At 53.2% G+C, this 18,999-nt stretch overlaps 1 protein-coding gene across 21 annotated transcripts; it reads left to right on the top strand.

Annotated features, from left to right (window-relative positions):
* The first annotated feature begins 671 nt into the window (after positions 1-671).
* Positions 672-18,173, top strand: LOC130524881 (microtubule-associated protein tau-like). 21 transcript variants are annotated; one of them, XM_057031404.1, is made up of 18 exons: positions 672-804; positions 938-1,200; positions 6,190-6,349; positions 7,276-7,365; positions 7,667-7,750; positions 8,881-8,904; positions 9,843-10,475; positions 10,846-10,880; positions 11,021-11,149; positions 11,334-11,385; positions 11,717-11,967; positions 12,582-12,674; positions 13,231-13,323; positions 13,688-13,780; positions 14,817-14,898; positions 14,973-15,079; positions 15,573-15,723; positions 16,061-18,173. In XM_057031404.1, exons 3-18 carry the CDS (start codon positions 6,208-6,210, stop codon positions 16,063-16,065), a joined length of 2,064 nt encoding a protein of 687 aa, XP_056887384.1. In that variant the 5' UTR covers positions 672-804; positions 938-1,200; positions 6,190-6,207; the 3' UTR covers positions 16,066-18,173. The 21 variants fall into 21 exon arrangements, with proteins under 21 accessions (XP_056887384.1, XP_056887376.1, XP_056887366.1 ...); XM_057031396.1 differs by lacking the exon at positions 15,573-15,723 and having other exon boundaries at positions 695-804; positions 8,884-8,904; XM_057031386.1 differs by lacking the exon at positions 15,573-15,723 and having other exon boundaries at positions 695-804.
* The last annotated feature ends 826 nt before the right edge of the window (positions 18,174-18,999 follow it).

Genomic DNA, 18,999 nt, shown 5'->3' with positions numbered 1-18,999 from the left:
CCCTTTGGCCTTAGTGCAGGTGAGCTCACCTGTTAACCTGCTGATCCAGGCTAACCAGCTACGATTAGAATCAACCTGTCGACTCAGGTGCATGGGGGGGGGGGGGGGGGGCACGACCCCTGCTGCAGAAACATCCCAGCAGCTCGTGCTTGTTTCCTGCTTGAGTGTAAAGATAACCGGCTCCCTGCTGATCAGGGAAAAGTGGTTTAACCCACATTAGCCATTCACAGCTTCCCCCGTTGGGTTAGATTGGGTTAATTGGGTTTCCTTCTGCTGGTTGGACCTCCTGTTCCAGTAGAACCCGAGCTGCGGCTCCTGTGCTGTGCGTCAAACGTCCCGCGGTCAGTGAAGCGTCTGAGGAGGAGCCCACGGCAGCACCTGACCCGCGCTGACCTGAGTCCAGTCGTCTCCTGCCGCCCTGCTGATGGCAGCTGCCGCTCCAGGCCCGTTTCCAAACCGGCCTCAACACGCCAGCACATCGGAACCTTCGGGGGTTCTGCGGGGCCGGGCCCTCGGCCGCTCCCGCCTTTTCTCAGCCTGGTGCAGAAGTTGGCAGCGTGTGACGGCGCGAGGCCACGGCAGGGGGGGGGGAGGAGGGAGACAAGGGGCTACTGTTACCCCCCCCCCACCCCACGACAGCCCCCACCGCTCTGTGTGCCAACACTCGACCTTTGTGTGGATCCACCAGACGGATCGCCTGCTACGGAACATCTCCCTCCCCATCTTGGCTGTGGCTCTACCCACCAAGGACTAATCACACTGATTAATCACTGATTAATCTATTGATTACAGCTCAGGGAGATGGTCAGTCTGATATTTGAGTCAGCAAATGCTGAAATGGGACCATTTCTTTGTGGGCAACAGAAAAACAGCCGTCTGATCTTTATTGTTGTTGTTGTTGTTGTTGTCACCGACCTGCGCTTAATTTTGTCGACAGATTCGGAGATGGGGGCGTTTAATTGTGCGGTGGGGTTCGGGTGAAGTGGGAAGCACATTGCGTAAGCGCAAACATGTTCTGGTGCGGCTTCAGGCGCGCGCGACGGCCGCAGGAAGCAGACAGGTCGCATTTCTGGACGCGCGGACGGCCGCTCGCTCCGCAGCGCCCCCCTCCGGCCGACGGCTGCACTGCGAGGAGGAGCTGCGCGATCCCGGTGAGCGACCGCCGCCGCTGAAGAAGGCAACACCACTGTCCGCACTCAGGTAAGGAAAAACCCCGCATTCTCTCGCTTCCCAACGACCCCGAGGCCGGTGGACACGCGCCGGAACCTCTCGCGCCGCGGCCGACGCGCGGACCGGCCGCCGCGTCGCGATCGTCCATCGGCATTTCTTCTTCTTGTCACTTGATATTTTTCTGCATGAGGTGGGAGAGGTTGGGCCTCTGTGCCTTTACATATGGGAATAGCGCGCACATGGCGCAAATACATCGTTTTCTGGCATCTAACGCCGCCGAGCAACCGTCCTCCGCTGACCATTGTGTCGCGCACGGCAGCGATTTGCGTGCGCGCGGTCTCCATCTTCCTCCGCTGAAGGCAGAAAGGCGTTGTTGTTGCAGCCATCTGCGCTCCGGCGCCGGAGGAGCCGTCACCTCCCCGCAAACGGCCGCGACGCCGCGCGTTCGCGCACATTTCGGCCGCCTAAAAACCCAAATGGCCTCCATCCTCCGGCAGCTCCCTCTCTCCTCCTCTCCTCTCCTCTCCTGATTGTTCTCGACATGCGCGACGTCGCGCCCCTAATCCCGCATCATATCTCTAATCTCATTAATAAAGGCTCCCGGGAGGACAATAACGCGGGTTTATGCGTTTGCCGTCCACGTCGCGCTCGCCACTTGTGTCAGTATTGGGATCCGAGCGCGCCCCTGGAGCCTCTGGCGACTCCCTTCTCCTCCCCTCCTCTTATTCTGGATCATCCGAGGGCCCAAACGGTCTCCAGCGTCGCATCCTTCGCGCAACACAACGCAGATGTCGTTTTGCGTGCGCGTTGCCATTCTTGCGGGATTTAGGCGGCGGGTTCGGGAGGCTCGGGAGGATGCGGCGCCGTGCGCTGGTGCCAGGCCCGTTTTCATCCGCCCCTCCAGCGGCCGCTCCTCTTATCGGACACATATGCGCTGGCGGCTAATCCGCCCGGGTCAGAGAAGGTGCGCGCGAAGCCTTTCACCGATCTGCGAACAACATGAAAACAAAGGCGCTTAACGCGCCGCTCGCGTGTCCGCGGATGGCACCGGCGTGCGCGCCGGTTGGCGGGCCGCCGGTCCGCCTCTGTCCTGCTGCTGCGGCCTGTGGAAGAGGAGCAGGAGGGGGCTGACTCCTCTGACCTGGGGAGGCTTCGCTTGTCGGACAGGCACATTTCTGCAGCGCTCTGGCAGGAGCTGAAGGTCGACCTGCGCGCGCACACACACACACACAGTGCACCAACATAAGCAGAACACTCATATTTGTGGGATTGGCTGTAATTTCCCACAAGTCCTGGATGTTTGCTGGCAGAAAGAATCCATACTTCTATTGTTGGGGGGGGTCTTGCCTGTATTCTAAGTGCGGGGGCATCAAACCAGTGCAGAGAGAGGGCCCAACATTCCCAGCATACCTAGCTTAACGGCACTTTGCAATCATTGTAGATGCTAGCATCCCTCGTTGCGTGCCTGAATCCGACAGGGCGGCAGTAACGACCCGAATCCTCACGCTTTGGACGCCATCCTCAGAAATGCGAGGCGTGTCTCGGACCTGCTGTGTTTGTCCTGTGTGAACCCCACCCTGCTACCTTACCGCACACCCTCCCTCCCTCCCTCCCTCCCTCCCTCCCGCCTGAGGCTCCTTCACATCCTGGAGGTGTGAAGCCAGAGGTGGAAAATGTGACCATGGGCTCTCCCGGCTACTGCAAACACGTGCTTGTGGCTGCTGGATGAGCAGGAGGCCAGGGGCCGGTCTGCCCCCACAGGATCCTTCCCCCTGCAGCATTCAATGAGGGGCACCGCAGAACACCCCCCCCCCCCTTCATTGCAGGGCCCTGCCCCACATGAGAAAGGTAGAGCCAGACTGTGCCAGAGGCTGGAGGAGAGCACAAAGAGAGGGAACGAAGAGGGAAAAGTAGGTCAGAGATGCCGAATCAACCAGGCATGAGAGCAGCATCATCGTCTCTCAGCTGAGCTACATGCACACGGGCGCCGCGTCACGCTTAGCGACATGGGACGAGTTAGCAATAGCGACGGTTGGTTGGCGCTGGCGGATGCACGCTAGTTAAGCCGCGGTGCAAATCTGCTAATAGGGACAGATGTTTGCTGCCTGCTGCTCGTGCAGGGAGGAGCCGATAAAAGCTAGCTTTACCAGGTGTTTTGGTATTAACAAACGATAGCCAGCTTAAGCTAATGTGGCCAATTAATAATATTTGTCGGGCGGTAGAGCGGCCAAACCGAACGCTGGAGTTGGATCATCGTGGAATATATTAGCAGGGCCTTACTTACATCCTTACTACCTGTCTTTGCACAGGGATAACGTAGCGCGCCGCAGCAGCCGCCAGTAGCTAGCTGTGGCCAACGTGGCGGTTGCAGATGTGTGGTCGCTGCAGGAGGAGTTTATTTGCTCTGACGTGCTTATCAGCATACATTAAGGAGCCTCTCAGCCCTTTGTTGACTCAAGCCTAAACTGATATAACTGGTTAATGTTTCACACCGAGCGCACGTGAAGGCCCAGGTGCGCTCAGACTACAGGATGGCGTCTGTGTACGTTAGCACGAGCGCGGAGCTCGGTGCAGCAGCTGGAACCTGAATTGATCGATCCCGCCGCTCAGCTGTCGCGTTTGCGTACGGCGTCACGTGACCCGCCCGTCACGGGCGCGTCCCCGCGCGGCCCTTGGGTCCAGGACGCGGAGCCGGCGCTGGCACGGACGCCGCTCTCTTGTTTGAATTCTGTCATGTGTAAAGCCACAATGGCGGGTTTGTCCCGGGGCTGTTTGCGACCACTGTTCATGAGGGTTTCTAAAGGACGCACGGGCGTCCCCGTCTCCAACTGTAGTTTTGTCCACTTTGAAAGGGCCGAGCTGGCGCGGCTCTGGGGTTTCTGTAATTGTCAACAACCCCCGATCCCGAACAGTGTTCCTCTCAGGCTGCGTGCGTCCGTGAATGGCCGCTCACATGTCTGATCGTTCCGGTGACTCAGTGATGAGGCTCAGGGTCGCTGGCTTTTTCCAGCCTTTGGGAGCCCAGCGAGGGCCGGTCGGGGCTTTGTGAGCAGCGTTAATAATGGGGATCTTGTGCTGCAGCGCCAGAAAAGCCTTCAGAGAGGCCAGAAAAGCCTTCAGAGAAGCCAGAAAAGCCTTCAGAGAGGCCAGAAAAGCCTTCAGAGAAACCAGAAAAAGCCTTCAGAGAGGCCCGAAAAGCCTTCAGAGAAGCCCGAAAAGCCTTCAGAGAAGCCCGAAAAGCCTTCAGAGAGCCCGAAAAGCCTTCAGGAGGAGAAAACCAGAAAAGCCTTCAGAGAGGCCAGAAAAGCCTTCAGAGAGGCCCGAAAAGCCTTCAGAGAAGCCAGAAAAGCCTTCAGAGAGGCCAGAAAAGCCTTCAGAGAAGCCAGAAAACAGAAAAGCCTTCAGAGAGGCCAGAAAAGCCTTCAGAGAAGCCAGAAACAAAGAAAGCCTTCAGAGAGAGGCAGAAAAGCCTTCAGAGAGGCCAGAAAAGCCTTCAGAGAGACCAGAAAAGCCTTCAGAGAGGCCAGAAAAGCCTTCAGAGAGGCCAGAAAAGCCTTCAGAGAGGCCAGAAAAGCCTTCAGAGAGACCAGAAAAGCCTTCAGAGAGGCCAGAAAAGCCTTCAGAGAGGCCAGAAAAGCCTTCAGAGAGGCCAGAAAAGCCTTCAGAATTTTAGCATTTGCAGCTGTAAGTTCACCCTGGCGGCCGAACTCTGGCTGTTTCTAACCTGAGATGTGACGTTTGAAGGTCCGAGTCAAAGTATTCAGGAGCTTTATCATTTTGAGCTGCCGTTTTTTGGTGCCTAATATCAAAATAATGGTATTTTTTTGACGTTCACGCGTTGCTCTTAGTTCCAGAACGCACGTCGCCTCTTGTGTCTGGACGTAAAAAAACGTCCAAGGTCAGAAGTTGTGAAGCTGCACAAAAGGTAGAAGGTCACATAGCTGAGCTCAGAGTGTCCGTATGAGGGTGGAGTAACCACGGCAACGGCCCAGGCGTCGACACTCGTAAAGAGGCGTCTGTGACGAGCGTCGGCACATGTTTCTTTTATGTAAATACCAGAGGAAAGTGCTTTAATGCATGAAGATGCATCCAAACATGACTCTACAGAAAGAATGTGGACTAAATATTTACTGATTATTTATTTATCGCTCGCTTTTAAAGGGCTTTGGGTCAGATTTAATGGCACCTAGTGGGGGAAATAAAAACACTTCTTAGTGTAATAAGCTCATCCTACCTTACACACGTCTTTATGTTGCTCTTTTGTGATCATTTATCCAACTTTTACTCACAGCAAAGGACAGAAAACAAAAGTTATAAGATGTATAAATGCAGCTCAATATGTAGAGGGTGTGTGTGTGTGTGTGTGTGTGTTTGTGTGTGTGATGGTCCTGGTTTCCAAAATTCTGCTTCAAACCCCCCAAAAGTGCTGATCTCATCCAGGCTTTTGCTTTAATCTGCGCTGTAATCCCCTGAGTGTTTATGCTAGCCAAGATTTACAGCTCACATTTCCTCCCCGACCGCCTGTTCTGTGGTGAAACACTGTAAAAAAAAATAAATAAAAGCAACAAGCAAATTTACCTACACAGGCACTTCCTGCTTCAGTGTCAGTGGTGGGAATCCTTAAAAAACAGAATTCTGGGATTTTGCTGGAGCAAACGGGGAGAGACTGACGTGCTTTGTGTCTGTTTTGTTGCTTATTGCCTGGTTTTTGACCTTTTTCCCTGTTAAAAGTCAACAAAAATCTAAATCCTCCAGCTCTTGGGGCCGGCTGGTTGTTTATTGACGTGCACCTTGTGCGCACATGTGCAGAAGAAGCGACTATTTTTGTCTGTCCGGCTGTAACCTGAAGCCCGGCGCCCCGTCAGCATGTATAAATAACCCCTTTTTCACAGGCTCGGGGGCTGTTTGTGGTACGCCATCATTATATTTAATCCCTAAAACAGACTCAAGTGTAATTTTAGTAACTTGTCATCAAATGTGAGCGGCGGTCATGTGACGTGTCCTGTCCTCCATTCGCAGCCCGACCTGCAACCGGCGATGGACTACAACGCGTCCAACAGCTACGGCCCCGGAGACGCCGTGAGCGCCTCCGTGGCCAACATGAGCATCCACGACCAGCGTCACCAGGAGAACGGCGTCCAGATGGGACACAGGGGCCCCGGAGACGCCAAAATGAAAGGTCAGGGCCGCGGGAGCATGCGGCGTCACCTCGTGCCCTCAGTGTTCGGGAGGCGGTGACGTAACGGGGACGGCGGCGCTCGTTAGCCGGTGGTTATGTCACTCAGTCAGCTGTTAAACAAGAGGGGTTGCGCAATGTTTACCGATTAGAATGAGTTGTTTGTTTCAGCCGCCGTTTCCATGGCGTTGACGAAGGGTCTGTGAAGGCAATGGACCCGAACTTTGGGATTAAACGAAGCGTTGTATCGATTCGCTGCCCCTCGGTCGTTGTAAAAGCGGCGTGCGTGGAGCGGGAGGAGAAGAGGCCGCGCGGCGTTCTGATCCCGCTTTACATAACAGATAGAGGACGCGCACGGCTGGCTGTGCATGTCCAGCTGCAGCTCTGTAATCCAGGCATCTGGGTCAGGCCCCTCCTGATCCCGTTGGACTCTGGAACGGGGCGGATTCACGCGGCGGTGCTAAACGGCGGCGTTGTTGTCTTGTTTGTCAGCAGGAGAGAAAACAAACACTTAGAGACGCTAACAGTGGGTCTCCTCCTCCCGATCCCCGTCCACCATGTGTACAATTAGTACGTAGCTTAGCATTCCCCAGTTTACAGCCCTCGCTAGTGCGGACCTTCTCCCTATTTCCCATCATCTCGTGCACAAACAGGAAGCGGGACACAGAGTCAGGTCCACCTGCAGAGATAAACATCCCATTTCCCCGGGCTAAAACACAACGTGAGTATCACCGCGACGATGTAGCGCCGTAGAAACAACCGGGGTAGCCTTTAGCTAGCTGTGTGGGCGCCGAGGGTGAGAAGAAAACCTTGAACGTTATTGTGGTTTTGATGTGGTTCAAGTCCTGGCCGAGCGCTGGTCTCCGGGGAAACCGACCGCCTCACACCTCCGGCTCGCCGCTCACCTGCAGTTTACCTTTAATTCACAGAAGGTGAAGCGGCGCTGGGCGGGAACAATGGGAGACCCGTGTCTGACCTCTCTGGAGCAGAGAGCAGCCACGAGGACGAGCTGATACCTGGTACGACGGCCCGCGCTCGCCAGCTTAACCCTCCCCAGCACGCCGCTTCATTTCCTTCCAAGGCCTTTTTTTTTGCCACAGATAAAGTCAGAGACGTTTGGTTTGACCTTTGTTTCATTCAGTTTCCTCCCCCAACCCGTCTTGGTTTAATCCGCCTCCTCTGGGCCTGACAGCTGCTCGTATTTACAGCTTCAACATCGAGCTAAATGCAAAGTTACAACGTGGAAGAGCTAAACTGAGCTAAACGTGTCGTCTTTGGATTCAGGGGTGAACGACTTCTGTTTTGACCTTTATTCCGCAGCGGAGGCGTCCGCAGAGAAAGGCGGCGTCCGCGCCGAGTCGCCGCAGGTGGAACGCGCCTCGGCCGAAGAGGAGGGGCCGCTGGGTACGCCGGCCGTCCTGCTTCCTGCTGCTTGTTTCAGTTGTTCCGCTCGCTTTAAGGCATATTCAGAGTCACATGACCTGCACCTGTAGAGCGGGACGCTACGCTACAAGCTAACAGCGTTGTGCCGCAATAAAAACTGCATTATTGTTCTTGATGAACATGAAGATGACAGATGTGACAGGTGCTGTTAGCTTAGCTTGGGATGTGACCGCAGGCGCTGTTAGCTTAGCTAGCTTCAGTGTTTCATGTGTAAACATGTCATGTTGGTAGTGTCAACAGGTTTTCCTGTGGATAAAAACGCCTCAACACAGGCGTTAACGTGTTGTATCTCGTAGTTTACACAGCGTTGGGGGGGGGGTCAGTAGTGGTTTCTACCGCGTTACTGGGAACGACTTCCTTTTGTCTGGTTTGACAAATGGCAGCTTAAAAATAGCATAAAACCAACACACTATTTTTAATACTGTAGTTTGGTACTGATGAAAAGAAAAGATGCCACTGAGGAGCCAGAGGCAGGAAGCAGATGCTGCTGGCTGAATCATACCTGAGGCATCAGTGGGCTCCAGGAACTCGCCGCAAAAATGTTCCCCAAATATTCCAGATTTATTCCTCTTTGTTCCCATTACGGAAGCAGGATCTGCATGTAAAGTAGAGCTCAGCCTTCTTTCTTGTGCTTGTCCCGCTGCTTCGCTCCTCTTCTTTATTTTTCGGGGTGTGTGTGTGTGTGTGGTGTGTGTGTGTGTGTGTGTGTGTGTGTGTGTGTGTGTGTGACGTGAAGCAGGCTCGAGCGCCTCTTTCTCTAAAACGTAAAGCCGGTTGCATCCTGGCTATTTCGGAGCGGCGTCCTGAGCCAAACCGCAGTGAGATTTAAGAGCGCTGGGATCTGTTGAGCAGATGGGACCAGAATAACGATAAAAACAGCCGGTCTGCCCACCCTGCCCCCCCCTGCCCCCCCCCCCCCTCCCGCTTGTGCGTTCGGACCACATCTTTCACGCTTCCGCCGCGCCGCCGCTGGGCTTTGCATTGATTTCCCTTTGCAGCGAGTGTGTGTATTAATCAGCCGTGAATGGCAGGAAGTGATTCCCGCCGCTGTTCTAATACCTTTTCAATCTGTCTCCGCATGTTCCCACCGGCAGCGGGAGGAGCCGCGTCCACAGGTGAGCACTCAGGATGTGGAATAACCCCCTCAGGGGGGGGAGCTGCAGCGATAACGTCTGATTTATACACCGAGAGGCATCAAATGTCATGATTTATATATAAGATGAATTATTTATCAGTTCAGGAAGCTTCGGTCCTGGGGATCGATAGTCGCTAGTAGCTGCTAAATGCTTCGCTACGATCGTGGCGACGCCACCGGTGGTCAGCTGACCCACCAGAGCCGCTCCGGAGGCCGCACGCCTTATTTTGGCGGGGGGGGGGAGGTCGAACCCAAAGCTGCCGCTCTATCGTGCCTCTCGTCCATTAGTGAAAAATGGAACTCAATTTGCGACTCGTGGAGCGACGCCCCACCGGAAGGAGACGAGGGAGGGAGGGAGGAGGCCCCCACCACACCCACGACTGCTGCAGATGGGCCTCTGCAGAGTTCAGCCCCAGGAACTAAAGAGGACTTCAGAGCCTCTGATGGTGCCAACGTGGGGCTCCTGCCCCCCCCCCCCGGTGGGAGCGTCTCTGCAGACCTGTTTTAAAGGTTGGAGACGGCAGAAGATTGAATTTCCTCCACGGTCTGGAGCCGAAGCATCCGAAGAAAACTCCCCAGAAACATTTAAAGCTCCTGGCGACCAGACGGAAACTGGATTCAACGACTACAAAATGGGCGCTTCCGTCTTTGGGTGGGGGGGGGGGGGGGACCAGCTGATCTGAGTTTGATTGATTTAGGTTCTGGATCCAGCGGCCTGGTGTCGGTGTGTCGGTGTTCACTGAATGCATCACGTGTCGTTTGTCTCCCCTGTGTGATGCATTCGACGTCCTTTTCCATCTTTTTTTTTCTTTTCTCATGGACATTCCAGTTATTTATCCTGTTTCTTTCCTTTAAACGGGGAGACGGAGAACAAGTGCTGTGAATGTCCTCATTAATCATGCTTTCCAAAATAATTAGAGAAGCCCGCTGGAGGGGCAGGCGGTGAGTCCGAGCCTGCTGAAAATGGCGCCGCCCCGGAGGACGTTGACTCCATGGGAGCGTCCTGCTCCCTGGACCCAGGAAGTGAGGGGGTGGAGGAATGTGGGAAAAGGCTGAACGACTCCTTGTGGGCCTCTGAGGACCTCAGCTCCAGCTCCAACATGAGGCAGGAAGAAGTGGCCAGCAGGGGGAGCCCTGAGTGGGCCGGGCCGGCGGACTCTCAGAGGGCCATCAGCCTGGACGCCTCCGAGTCCGCGGCGGAGATGAGCAACCAGGCTCTGGTCCGGAGCGCCGCTCTGGAGGACCTGACGCGGGTCGATGACAGAAGCTCCTGGGTGAACCCGGCAGAGGCGGAGGCGGCCTTCACCGGCAGCTCGGACTCTCCGCCAGATGTTCCCCACGCAGAGGCCGAAGGGAAGGGTTCCGAGAGGGACGGGCCTCTCGCCCCGGCGCCGTCTGGGGCGGCGGCCGAAGGCGGCGGCGTTGAGTCGCCCTCACAAACAGGCAGCCGCTCACAGCCCCACATTCGGGATGACTCGGGCACGCCGAGCGCCGCGGTTCAGAGCCCTCAGAGCTCTCCGAGCAGGAAGTCTCTGGTCCCCGTCCTCAAAGGTCTGTCCCCGAGTCCTCCTCCGCTAACTCCCGCCACTAATTTCGTTTAAACGCAGCTTCTGCCCGAGTTCTGCTGCACTCTCCCTCCAAATTCTGCCTCCGGAGGGAACGATCCGAGGAGGAGCTTGTTGTCCTCCCTCCCCACTCCAGCTTTTGGTTTCCATCTTTGCCTCACCGCTGGTTATGCAGCCCCCCGCCTCACCAGTGCATGCTGCATCACCGAGAGACGTGTGTGTGTGTGTGTGTGTGGGGGGGGGGGGTGTGGGCACTCACCTGGCACCTTTCTCACTAAAGAGCACTGAAAGGAGAATCGATGGGTCCAGAAATCCGCATAAAGTTTATAAAGTTTGTGGTTTCCTCTTTCCTGCAGCTCCAGCTAAGATGGACAACGGCTCTGCAGATAAGGTAGGTGGTCTTTAAAGGCGCCCCCCCCCCCCCCCGTGTTTGCATTCACTCCATCATTTGCCGAATCCTTTTGTTTCCATCATTTTTTTTGTCATCCGATTGTTTGCTTTGTATTCATTTTTCCCGTTTCATGTAAAAAGACTCCCAGTGCCACCGAGCCAACTTCCTCCCTTAAAAGAGCATCCTCAGTCCCCAAGGGCGCCTCCTCCCGGAACGGGCCCAGCTCCATCCCAGTTAAAACCAGCAGCCCGGGGCCCCGGCAGCCTGGAGTAAGTCCGGGTCTTTGGAGCAGAACTGAGCTCAGGCTGGACCTGAAGTGTGAACCCATCCCAGACTTTCATTCATCAAATCATCCCTTCATCACCGGCTCCACTTTGTTCTTCTTTCCCTCGCGGTGATGTCACTTCCTCCGCTGAAACCGGTGACCTTTAACCTTGTGTTGTCGCTCCGCAGGCTGCGAAGGCCCCGCCGGCCGGCGCCAAAGCCAGAGCTCCAGCTCAGACAGGTACGGACCCGGGAGTTTCCCTCTTTGTGTTTCTGCTCGTTCCATTTGCTCGTCCTCTGTCAGGAGCCGTTTGAGCTTGACCTGTCATATGTTTGTGATGCAGCTAGCGCCAAGAAACCCCCCAGTCCCAAAAACGAGAAAGGTAAAAAGAAGAGAGCCCAGCACCGATAACTAGAGCGCTCTTTACGTCCGGCTTAACCGCCGTTTGATCCGTCTGGATCCAGACCGGATCAAACCAGCTTTGTTTGTTTTGTCTCCGCCTGTGTTGTTGACCCACCCGCTGTGACCCGCTTCATGCTTTTTACACTGCGGCGTCTCCGACCCGTTTCAGGTGAACACAGTGGACAGAGCAGCCCCGGGACCCCCAAGTCCCCCTCCAGCCAGACTCCCACTGGGAAGGCTGGGGCCGAGGTCAACAAAGTGAAGAAGGTGGCGGTTGTGCGCTCCTCGCCCAAATCCCCGGGTTCTCTGAAGAACCCCCGGGCCCCGCTGGCCGCGGCGGCACCCATGCCGGACCTGAAGAACATCCGGTCAAAGATCGGGTCCACAGAGAACATAAAGCACCAGCCCGGAGGTGGAAAGGTACCCGACTCTGACTCCTGGATTAGAACTTGTAGATTGGAGGTTTATATCTTCTGAATGCTAACAGCGCTCATGCTGTTAGCATGGCAAAAACAGAGAGAGATTTACTGGGTGGGTGGGGGGGGGGGGGGGGGGGGGTTCTTGGTTCCCCCACTAAATTTAATGAATACCTGCGTTGACGTAAATCTCCAGTCTGCGGTCTGATGTGTCGGCGCCCAGTTTAGACGTCTTTGGTCTAATTGTGACGCCGTCACGCGTCTCTTGTTTTGTGATATTTTTGGATCAAAGTGAAATAAGCGCAGCCGTGGGGAGTGGGGGGGGGGGGGGATTTCTGCATGGTTTCCTTCTCCACGTGCATGTGGTGACGTGAACCTCTGACCAGGCAGTCTAATCAGGAGAAGGAAGGTGTGTCGCCTGTGCCAGCCAGCAGGGGGCGCCTTGTGGGCTTTCCTCCTTGTCATTAATTAATCCTGACCTCCATCCTGTAAATATGCCCCCAGCTGCTCGTCCCCCCCCCCCACAAACATGATAAAGTCCTTCCACTCCTGATTAGACCGTCTGTTTCTATCAAAGCGACGATCAAACTCTAAAAGCTGACATTTTCACTTTTCCAGGTACAAATCCTTGATCAGAAGGTGGATTTTAGTAATGTCCAGTCAAAGTGTGGCTCCAAGGGCAATATCAAACATGTACCCGGGGGAGGCAATGTGAGTAACTGAGGGATGAACTCAACACCCGACTCTTGAGTATCTCTGCAGTTATGATCATCCAAACCGACCTGTTGCTGAAGGAAGCTGGTCCTCTGGTCTGTGGTGAACTAGGTGGTCACCAGATGGATCCCTGCACACTCCCAGGCGTTCTTTCAAATGACTTCTTAGGTGTTTGTCCAGAGCAGAAGCTCTGATGCATTAAAGCTGGCATCTGTAAAGCTCTTAGTAGGACAACACGCGCAGGGGGAAACGTGCCGACACGCTTGTGATACGTCCAACAGAAAATATTAACGTTAAATGGACTTAGATTTAGAAGATGTCAGGAGCTCTGGTGCGTTTCCATCAGTTCTTTTCTGGAAAGGAGAATCTGATTAGCGACTAATCTGATTGCACCAAAGTAAAATCTGATTAGTTCAGCGATGTCTGTATGGATGGCAGCTCTAATGATACACGAGAAGACCTGTCCTCCTCCCTTTGGGCTCGCCCCCTCCTCCGCCGCCTCTCCTTGTCCTTCCTGAAGACCTTTTCCTCTCTTCCGTCTCGCACCCTGCAGGTCCAGATCCTGGACAAGAAGGTGGACTTTTCCAACATCCAGGCTCGCTGTGGCTCTAAAGACAACTTGAAACACACGCCTGGTGGAGGCAAGGTGAGGACTCACTTTACACCCTTTTATTGAGGAATAACTGCTTTTGCCCCCTAGTGGTTGGTTGCACTACAGCTGATCAACCCTTCCCGCCCCTTTAAGACAACGGATCAGCGCACGGTTTAATGAGCCCTTTCTAAAAATGCCATTTGATTTTAGTGCTCGCAGCATCATTTGCTGTCACACAGCTGACTTCCTGTCGCTGCTGTCGGGCTTTTGGCTCCTCCAAAAACGCCTGAATCAGCCGTTTTCTCCTGCCCACCTCTCGCTCCCTCGGAGCCCTGGAGTCCCTGACGTTTCTCTCCTGGTTTGCAGCTGTTGCTTCTGCAGGGTAACGGTCTTCTTTCCTCACGTATCAACTTTCCAGGTACAAATTCTTGATCAGAAGCTGGACTTGAGCAATGTGCAGTCCCGCTGTGGCTCCAAAGATAATATAAAACATGTACCCGGAGGTGGAAACGTGAGTAGCACGGGAGCCCGCTCTGTGGCGGATTCTCCTGAATGCACCTTTACGACGGAGAAGGTTGCGAGCGTGCACGAAAGCTCCCACCTGTGTGAAGCCTCCGCGCTCCCGACACTGTTAACACCTCCATTAACAGTTTTATCCTTCAGCTTAAGGTGGAGAGCAGAGCGGCGCCGGGCGCTCAAGGGTCGGACTGCTGCGTAACCCAAATTTAGGCTCATTTTAGCCGCTTTGACGCCACTTTTCTAGTTTTCTCTGGTCGCTGGTCAATGCTAAAGGTCAATGAAGCAGTGGGCGTGGCCATTTAGGTTGCTATGTAGGTATTATGTATCGAAAGAGCTGAACAAAGACGCCTTCTGATTGAAGAGTTTAAAGGCTGGGATGATTGACAGGAGGGGGCGGGGTCACAGACGTTCCATAAAGAAATCTAATTGGTGGCGGACGGATGGCGTCGGCGTTGCGCAATGCTCGCGCTCCACCGTAAGCTGGGTAGATCTGTTAACCCTGTGCGTCAGTTTGTGATCCGTGTTCAAAACCACCCAAACCGGCCCCTAAAACAACCTGCATGAACCCCGTGTGTGGTTTCCTGTTGTCCTCCGACTGATCTCAGGTAACAAAGAAAATCTAGAATCTGTAACCTTCCGCTGGTCGGAGTGATAAACGCGAACGGATCGAGGACTCTGAGCGGGAACAAAGGGTGTGTGTCCTCGCCTGGCGGCCCCGAGGTGACCTCAGCCCCGGCGCCACTGAGCGGCTTTGTGTGGACGGACGGTCGGCGGCGACGGGGGAGGCCGAGATGAGGTCACGGATGAGGTCACGGATGAGGTCACGGATGAGGGCACCCTCCGCGACGGGCGCGATGACGCTCACACCTCCCCACCTGCCTCCTTTCTGCCCTTCGGGTTCCTCCTTTAACCTCTGACAACGTTTCCCGGGGACTAACAGACTGTGGGATCAGTTCGCCTGTCGCTGCATGAAAACCTCGCCGCAGCGTCACGCCCACCCGCTAACGCGCCCGCGCCTGTGTTCACAGGTCCAGATCGTGCACAAGAAGATCGACCTGAGCAACGTGACGTCCAAATGCGGATCCAAAGTCAACATTCACCATAAGCCAGGTTCCTGCTCTCGATTGTCTCTTTGCTGCTCTTGTTTGGCTCCCCGCTCACCTTTGACCCCGGCTCCTCCCCAGGCGGTGGAAACGTGGAGATCAAAAACGAGAAGGTGGAGTTCAGAGCCCAGTCCAAGGTCGGCTCTCTGGGCAACATCACCCACGTTCCCGGAGGGGGAGTGAAAAAGGTACGGCCGTGGCACCGGCGTTGACCCCTAGGTTGACCCCGACCTCTTCCTAAAGCTCCCTGTTGCTCAACGGCAGCGTCCGTTTCCTGACTCTTATTTTGTAGGGGTGTTTCCTGCCAGGCAGAGTGTACATCTGTGTCCTCCTGGTGGCTTAAAAGATAAAATCCTTCCCAACATTACCCAGCAGACACGTTTCTACGTTTAAATCTTTTAAAAAGGCAGGAAATGAAGTTAGTGACCCCAGATTTGACCCCTTACCCACAATGCATCACACGTTAAGGCCACGTCTGCGGTAGTTTCGTGCGTTCATTTTGCCCCCCCCCACATCCCGCGACCTCAGCGCTCCTCCTTCAGCGTTCATCTATGATTTGGATCTTCTGTTTGCCATCGTTTATTTATTTATTGATTGATTTGTTTTCCCTCATTGTTTTGAGTTCTGTTGACGCCATCGTGTGTTTTCGTTCCATGTCGTGTTGTTTTCCCTCGTCTGTAGAGGGAGAAGGGGAAGGAAGCTGGGGGGAGCGCCTCAGACAGCCCCTCTCTCCCCTCCCCCGCTCTCACCCCCCCCCAGTCACCTCAGACTGTCCCCTCAGCTTCCATCACCCCCATCTTGACGAACCCCCTCATAAAGATCGAGGACTCCCGTAAGTACCCGTCCGCCCCAACGGCAGCGCGAACGCGCGTTTGTGATCTTATTCCAGGTTTGAAAATTGATTATTTATTAGAGTTCAGCACTTTCTAGGAGTTAAAGATGGAGGCTGACTCGTTTCAGCTGCTTTCATGCTTCTTTTCTTGATCAAGGACGTATGAAGGGCAAACGGGGCAACACTTCCAGTGACATTATAAAACCGACAGGCCATCTTTATTAGAACAGGAACACATTTATCAAATTAAAAATGATTTCAATTACAAGAGTTACGCGGTTCCTCCAGAAGGGGGCGCTGTAATCTCCCCTAACCTGCTCCTGTGGTCCGTGCCCAGATTGAGAGCCACAAACTGACCTTCCGTGAGACGGCCAAGGCCCGCACCGACCACGGCGCCGAGATCGTCTCTTTGGAAGACTCCCCCCATCAGCTCAGCACCGTGTCGTCCTCCGGCAGCATCAACATGGCCGACTCCCCTCAGCTGTCCACGCTGGCCGACCAAGTCTCCGCCTCTCTGGCCAAGCAGGGCTTGTGAAGCCCCTCCCACCCCGGCTGCCCTGACTCCGCCTCCACCTCAACCACCTGTAGAGGAGTTGTGATGCCTTCCTGGTTATTTCACTGGACTTTTTTAGCTACATCACCGTTTACCCTTCACTAACCTTCAAAACTGTCCCAGGCATAAATTATCGAGATAAAAAAGAGGCCAACCCGATTGGTTCGCACTCCGGGGTCTCTTTATTTTTACCTTTTGTAAGTCTGAGTATAAATTCTCCCGTTAATCCGACTAATTACCGTCTTAGATTCGGTTTCCCGTCACATCAGCAACCGCCGCCTTTGTTTTCTTTCACTGATTTAGCTCGATATGAAAAAGAGCCGTTCTGGTGTCTGGTGTCAGGAAAACGGAAGAAAACTGCAGAAAGGGAAAAAAAAAAAAGTGCTGTTTTTGCTTCGCGTAGTCTCGACTTGCGCTGCACCTCCGGCCACCGTAGGGGAGGAGCCCCGATTAAAATAACCGCTAGCGTAGAAACGTTTGGATCGTGTTGGGCACAGTTTTATAATCGTACTCTGTGGATATATGACATGTATTTGATATGACGAAACATTTGTATCGTGCCTGCTGCTGTCAGTGTTATTCTTTCTTTCTTTTTTTTTTTACTGCTCTGAAGAAGAAAATTAACTTTTGGAGTTAAAATGGCCAAACTTCAGAGAGGAGGGTGATGCTGTGGTTAACCTGCTAAACAGGTTAAGGCAAGATTGACGCTTCAAGCCAGAGGCCACTGCAAAATATGCTAAAATGCTAACGAGCCTGGTCTCCCGACGTCATCTCAAATTAGAAGTTAAAAACATTCGCTCGACAGGAATGAAGAGGATGGATGGATGATGGATGGATGGGCCAGGATTTTGTGTTGCTGATTAACTGTGATGTGCACATTTGTTGGGAGGCGGCTGTCAGCTTGTCATTAATGGACAAAAGTTTGTGGACACCTGAGTGTCTCCTCCTCCTCCTCCAAATTGTCTTTCCTAAGGGTTTTCAGGTGTTAATGTAGTTTTTTAGCCTTCTAGATAGTTTCTCTTGATTCATTTCAGCACGTTTTAGCAGAGTATTAAAACTTTGAAGTCCATACTTGGTTGCGACAGACTGAGTAGTGACCAGCTGTCTGATTTAACCTTGGAATCACCATAAATTTACAATATATATCAAGTTTGAATTGTAATAGTTGTTGCAACAACAGAGAATCGCGCCTGTCTGCTTTATAGAAGTAAAAATGTAGCGCAACACAGTATGAATGCTTCAAAATCTTGCTTTTTTTAATTCAAAAAAATAAAGTCAGAGGTGTCCACACACTTTTATCCATTTAGTTAAGTATTAATCTTCCTCGTTTTAACTGGCTGGAGTCGAACTGACCCATTTCCCTCAAACCAGCCTCTCTGAAAACCTCCCACCACGATGTTCACTGATCAGTGCTTCTGGTCCTGGATCACCTTGAGCAGAGGTGAAGCAGCTTGTTGCATGCAGCTCCTGATGAAGCCACACTCGTCTGCTTTGTTTCCTCCCCTCAGTTTGTGCTCTCCTGCGCTCGGTTCTAGTTCTGAGCAGGTCGCAGATGTCTGGTCCTGCTGCTGCTGCTGCGTGAGTGTGTAAAATAGTCTTCTCCACTTAAGAAGGATGTTCTTGCATACCTGCATGCTAAGTTCTTTTCTTCTAGTTGACCACATCTGTGTGGATGTGTGGGATGGACATGATGCTGGGGGATGGAGGGGGAGGAGGAGGAAGTCAGAGGTTTCTGTGGTAACAAAGCACCATCACCTTCTTTTCAGTTACTTCTGATGTTGTACAGTTGTGGAAATGTGATTGGTCTTGGTCTTGTGCATTTTACTGATAACTGGTTTATGATGATTCTTGTTGCTGTATATGTGTATTTGAAAATAAATGCTATTGAGTCACCATGCTGAGTAGCACCTTTGCTTGGGGGTTCGTTGGGGTGCATCACTTATGTGGCCATTTCTGGGTTAGGAACAGCCTCGGCCCCTAACACATGGAGCCACTACTTCCGCCGCCACCCAGCCTGAATGCCGATGCTAAAGTCTTGATGCTAGCTTTTAGCTTTATCCTGAAACATCTCTGGATAAAATCACTTTTCTCCATTATAAATACGGTTTTAGTCGGACTGCTTGAATATCGGGATTTTGTTTTTTATTACCCGATCATTTTGATCTTCGCGGCTAATTATTACTACATTCGATCTTTTCTAACGTTAGCAAGAAGTCCCCCAAAAAACAGGGATAATAAAAGTCAACTGTCAGCCACGCCCCCAGGGCGCCCAACCGCTTTGTTGGAAACCGCACTCCTCACTGCTGCGGACTCTACAAACCACGCCCACAAACCGCCGCGGGGGCGGAGTCATTTGTTTGTCTCGCGGAGCTGGAGCCACGAGCGGCGGAAAACATCAAGGCTACGCAGCTTCAGATCGTACATTTTTTAAAATATTTTAAGTGATCGTAATCATCGCTGCGGAACCCGTTTTCGATATATTTTAATATTTTCAATATTACATCGAAATGACAAGTTATATGACGTCACTGCAGCGAGGAAGCCTTCGGAAAACAAATTCTTAAAAAAAAAAAGATGTTACTGCGGCGGCGCGGAAACACCGCCGCGAGGCCGAAGTCACTTGTTTACGGAAGTAACCGTCACCTTCAACGACTTGACTCCGCCCACATTATGAAAAACATTTCCACGCTGTTGTTGCAAAACTCCCAAACTAAACTAATTAC

Source organism: Takifugu flavidus, chromosome 1 (assembly GCF_003711565.1).
Source record: "Takifugu flavidus isolate HTHZ2018 chromosome 1, ASM371156v2, whole genome shotgun sequence".
NCBI lineage: Eukaryota > Metazoa > Chordata > Actinopteri > Tetraodontiformes > Tetraodontidae > Takifugu > Takifugu flavidus.
This window is presented reverse-complemented; position numbering and strand designations above follow the sequence as displayed.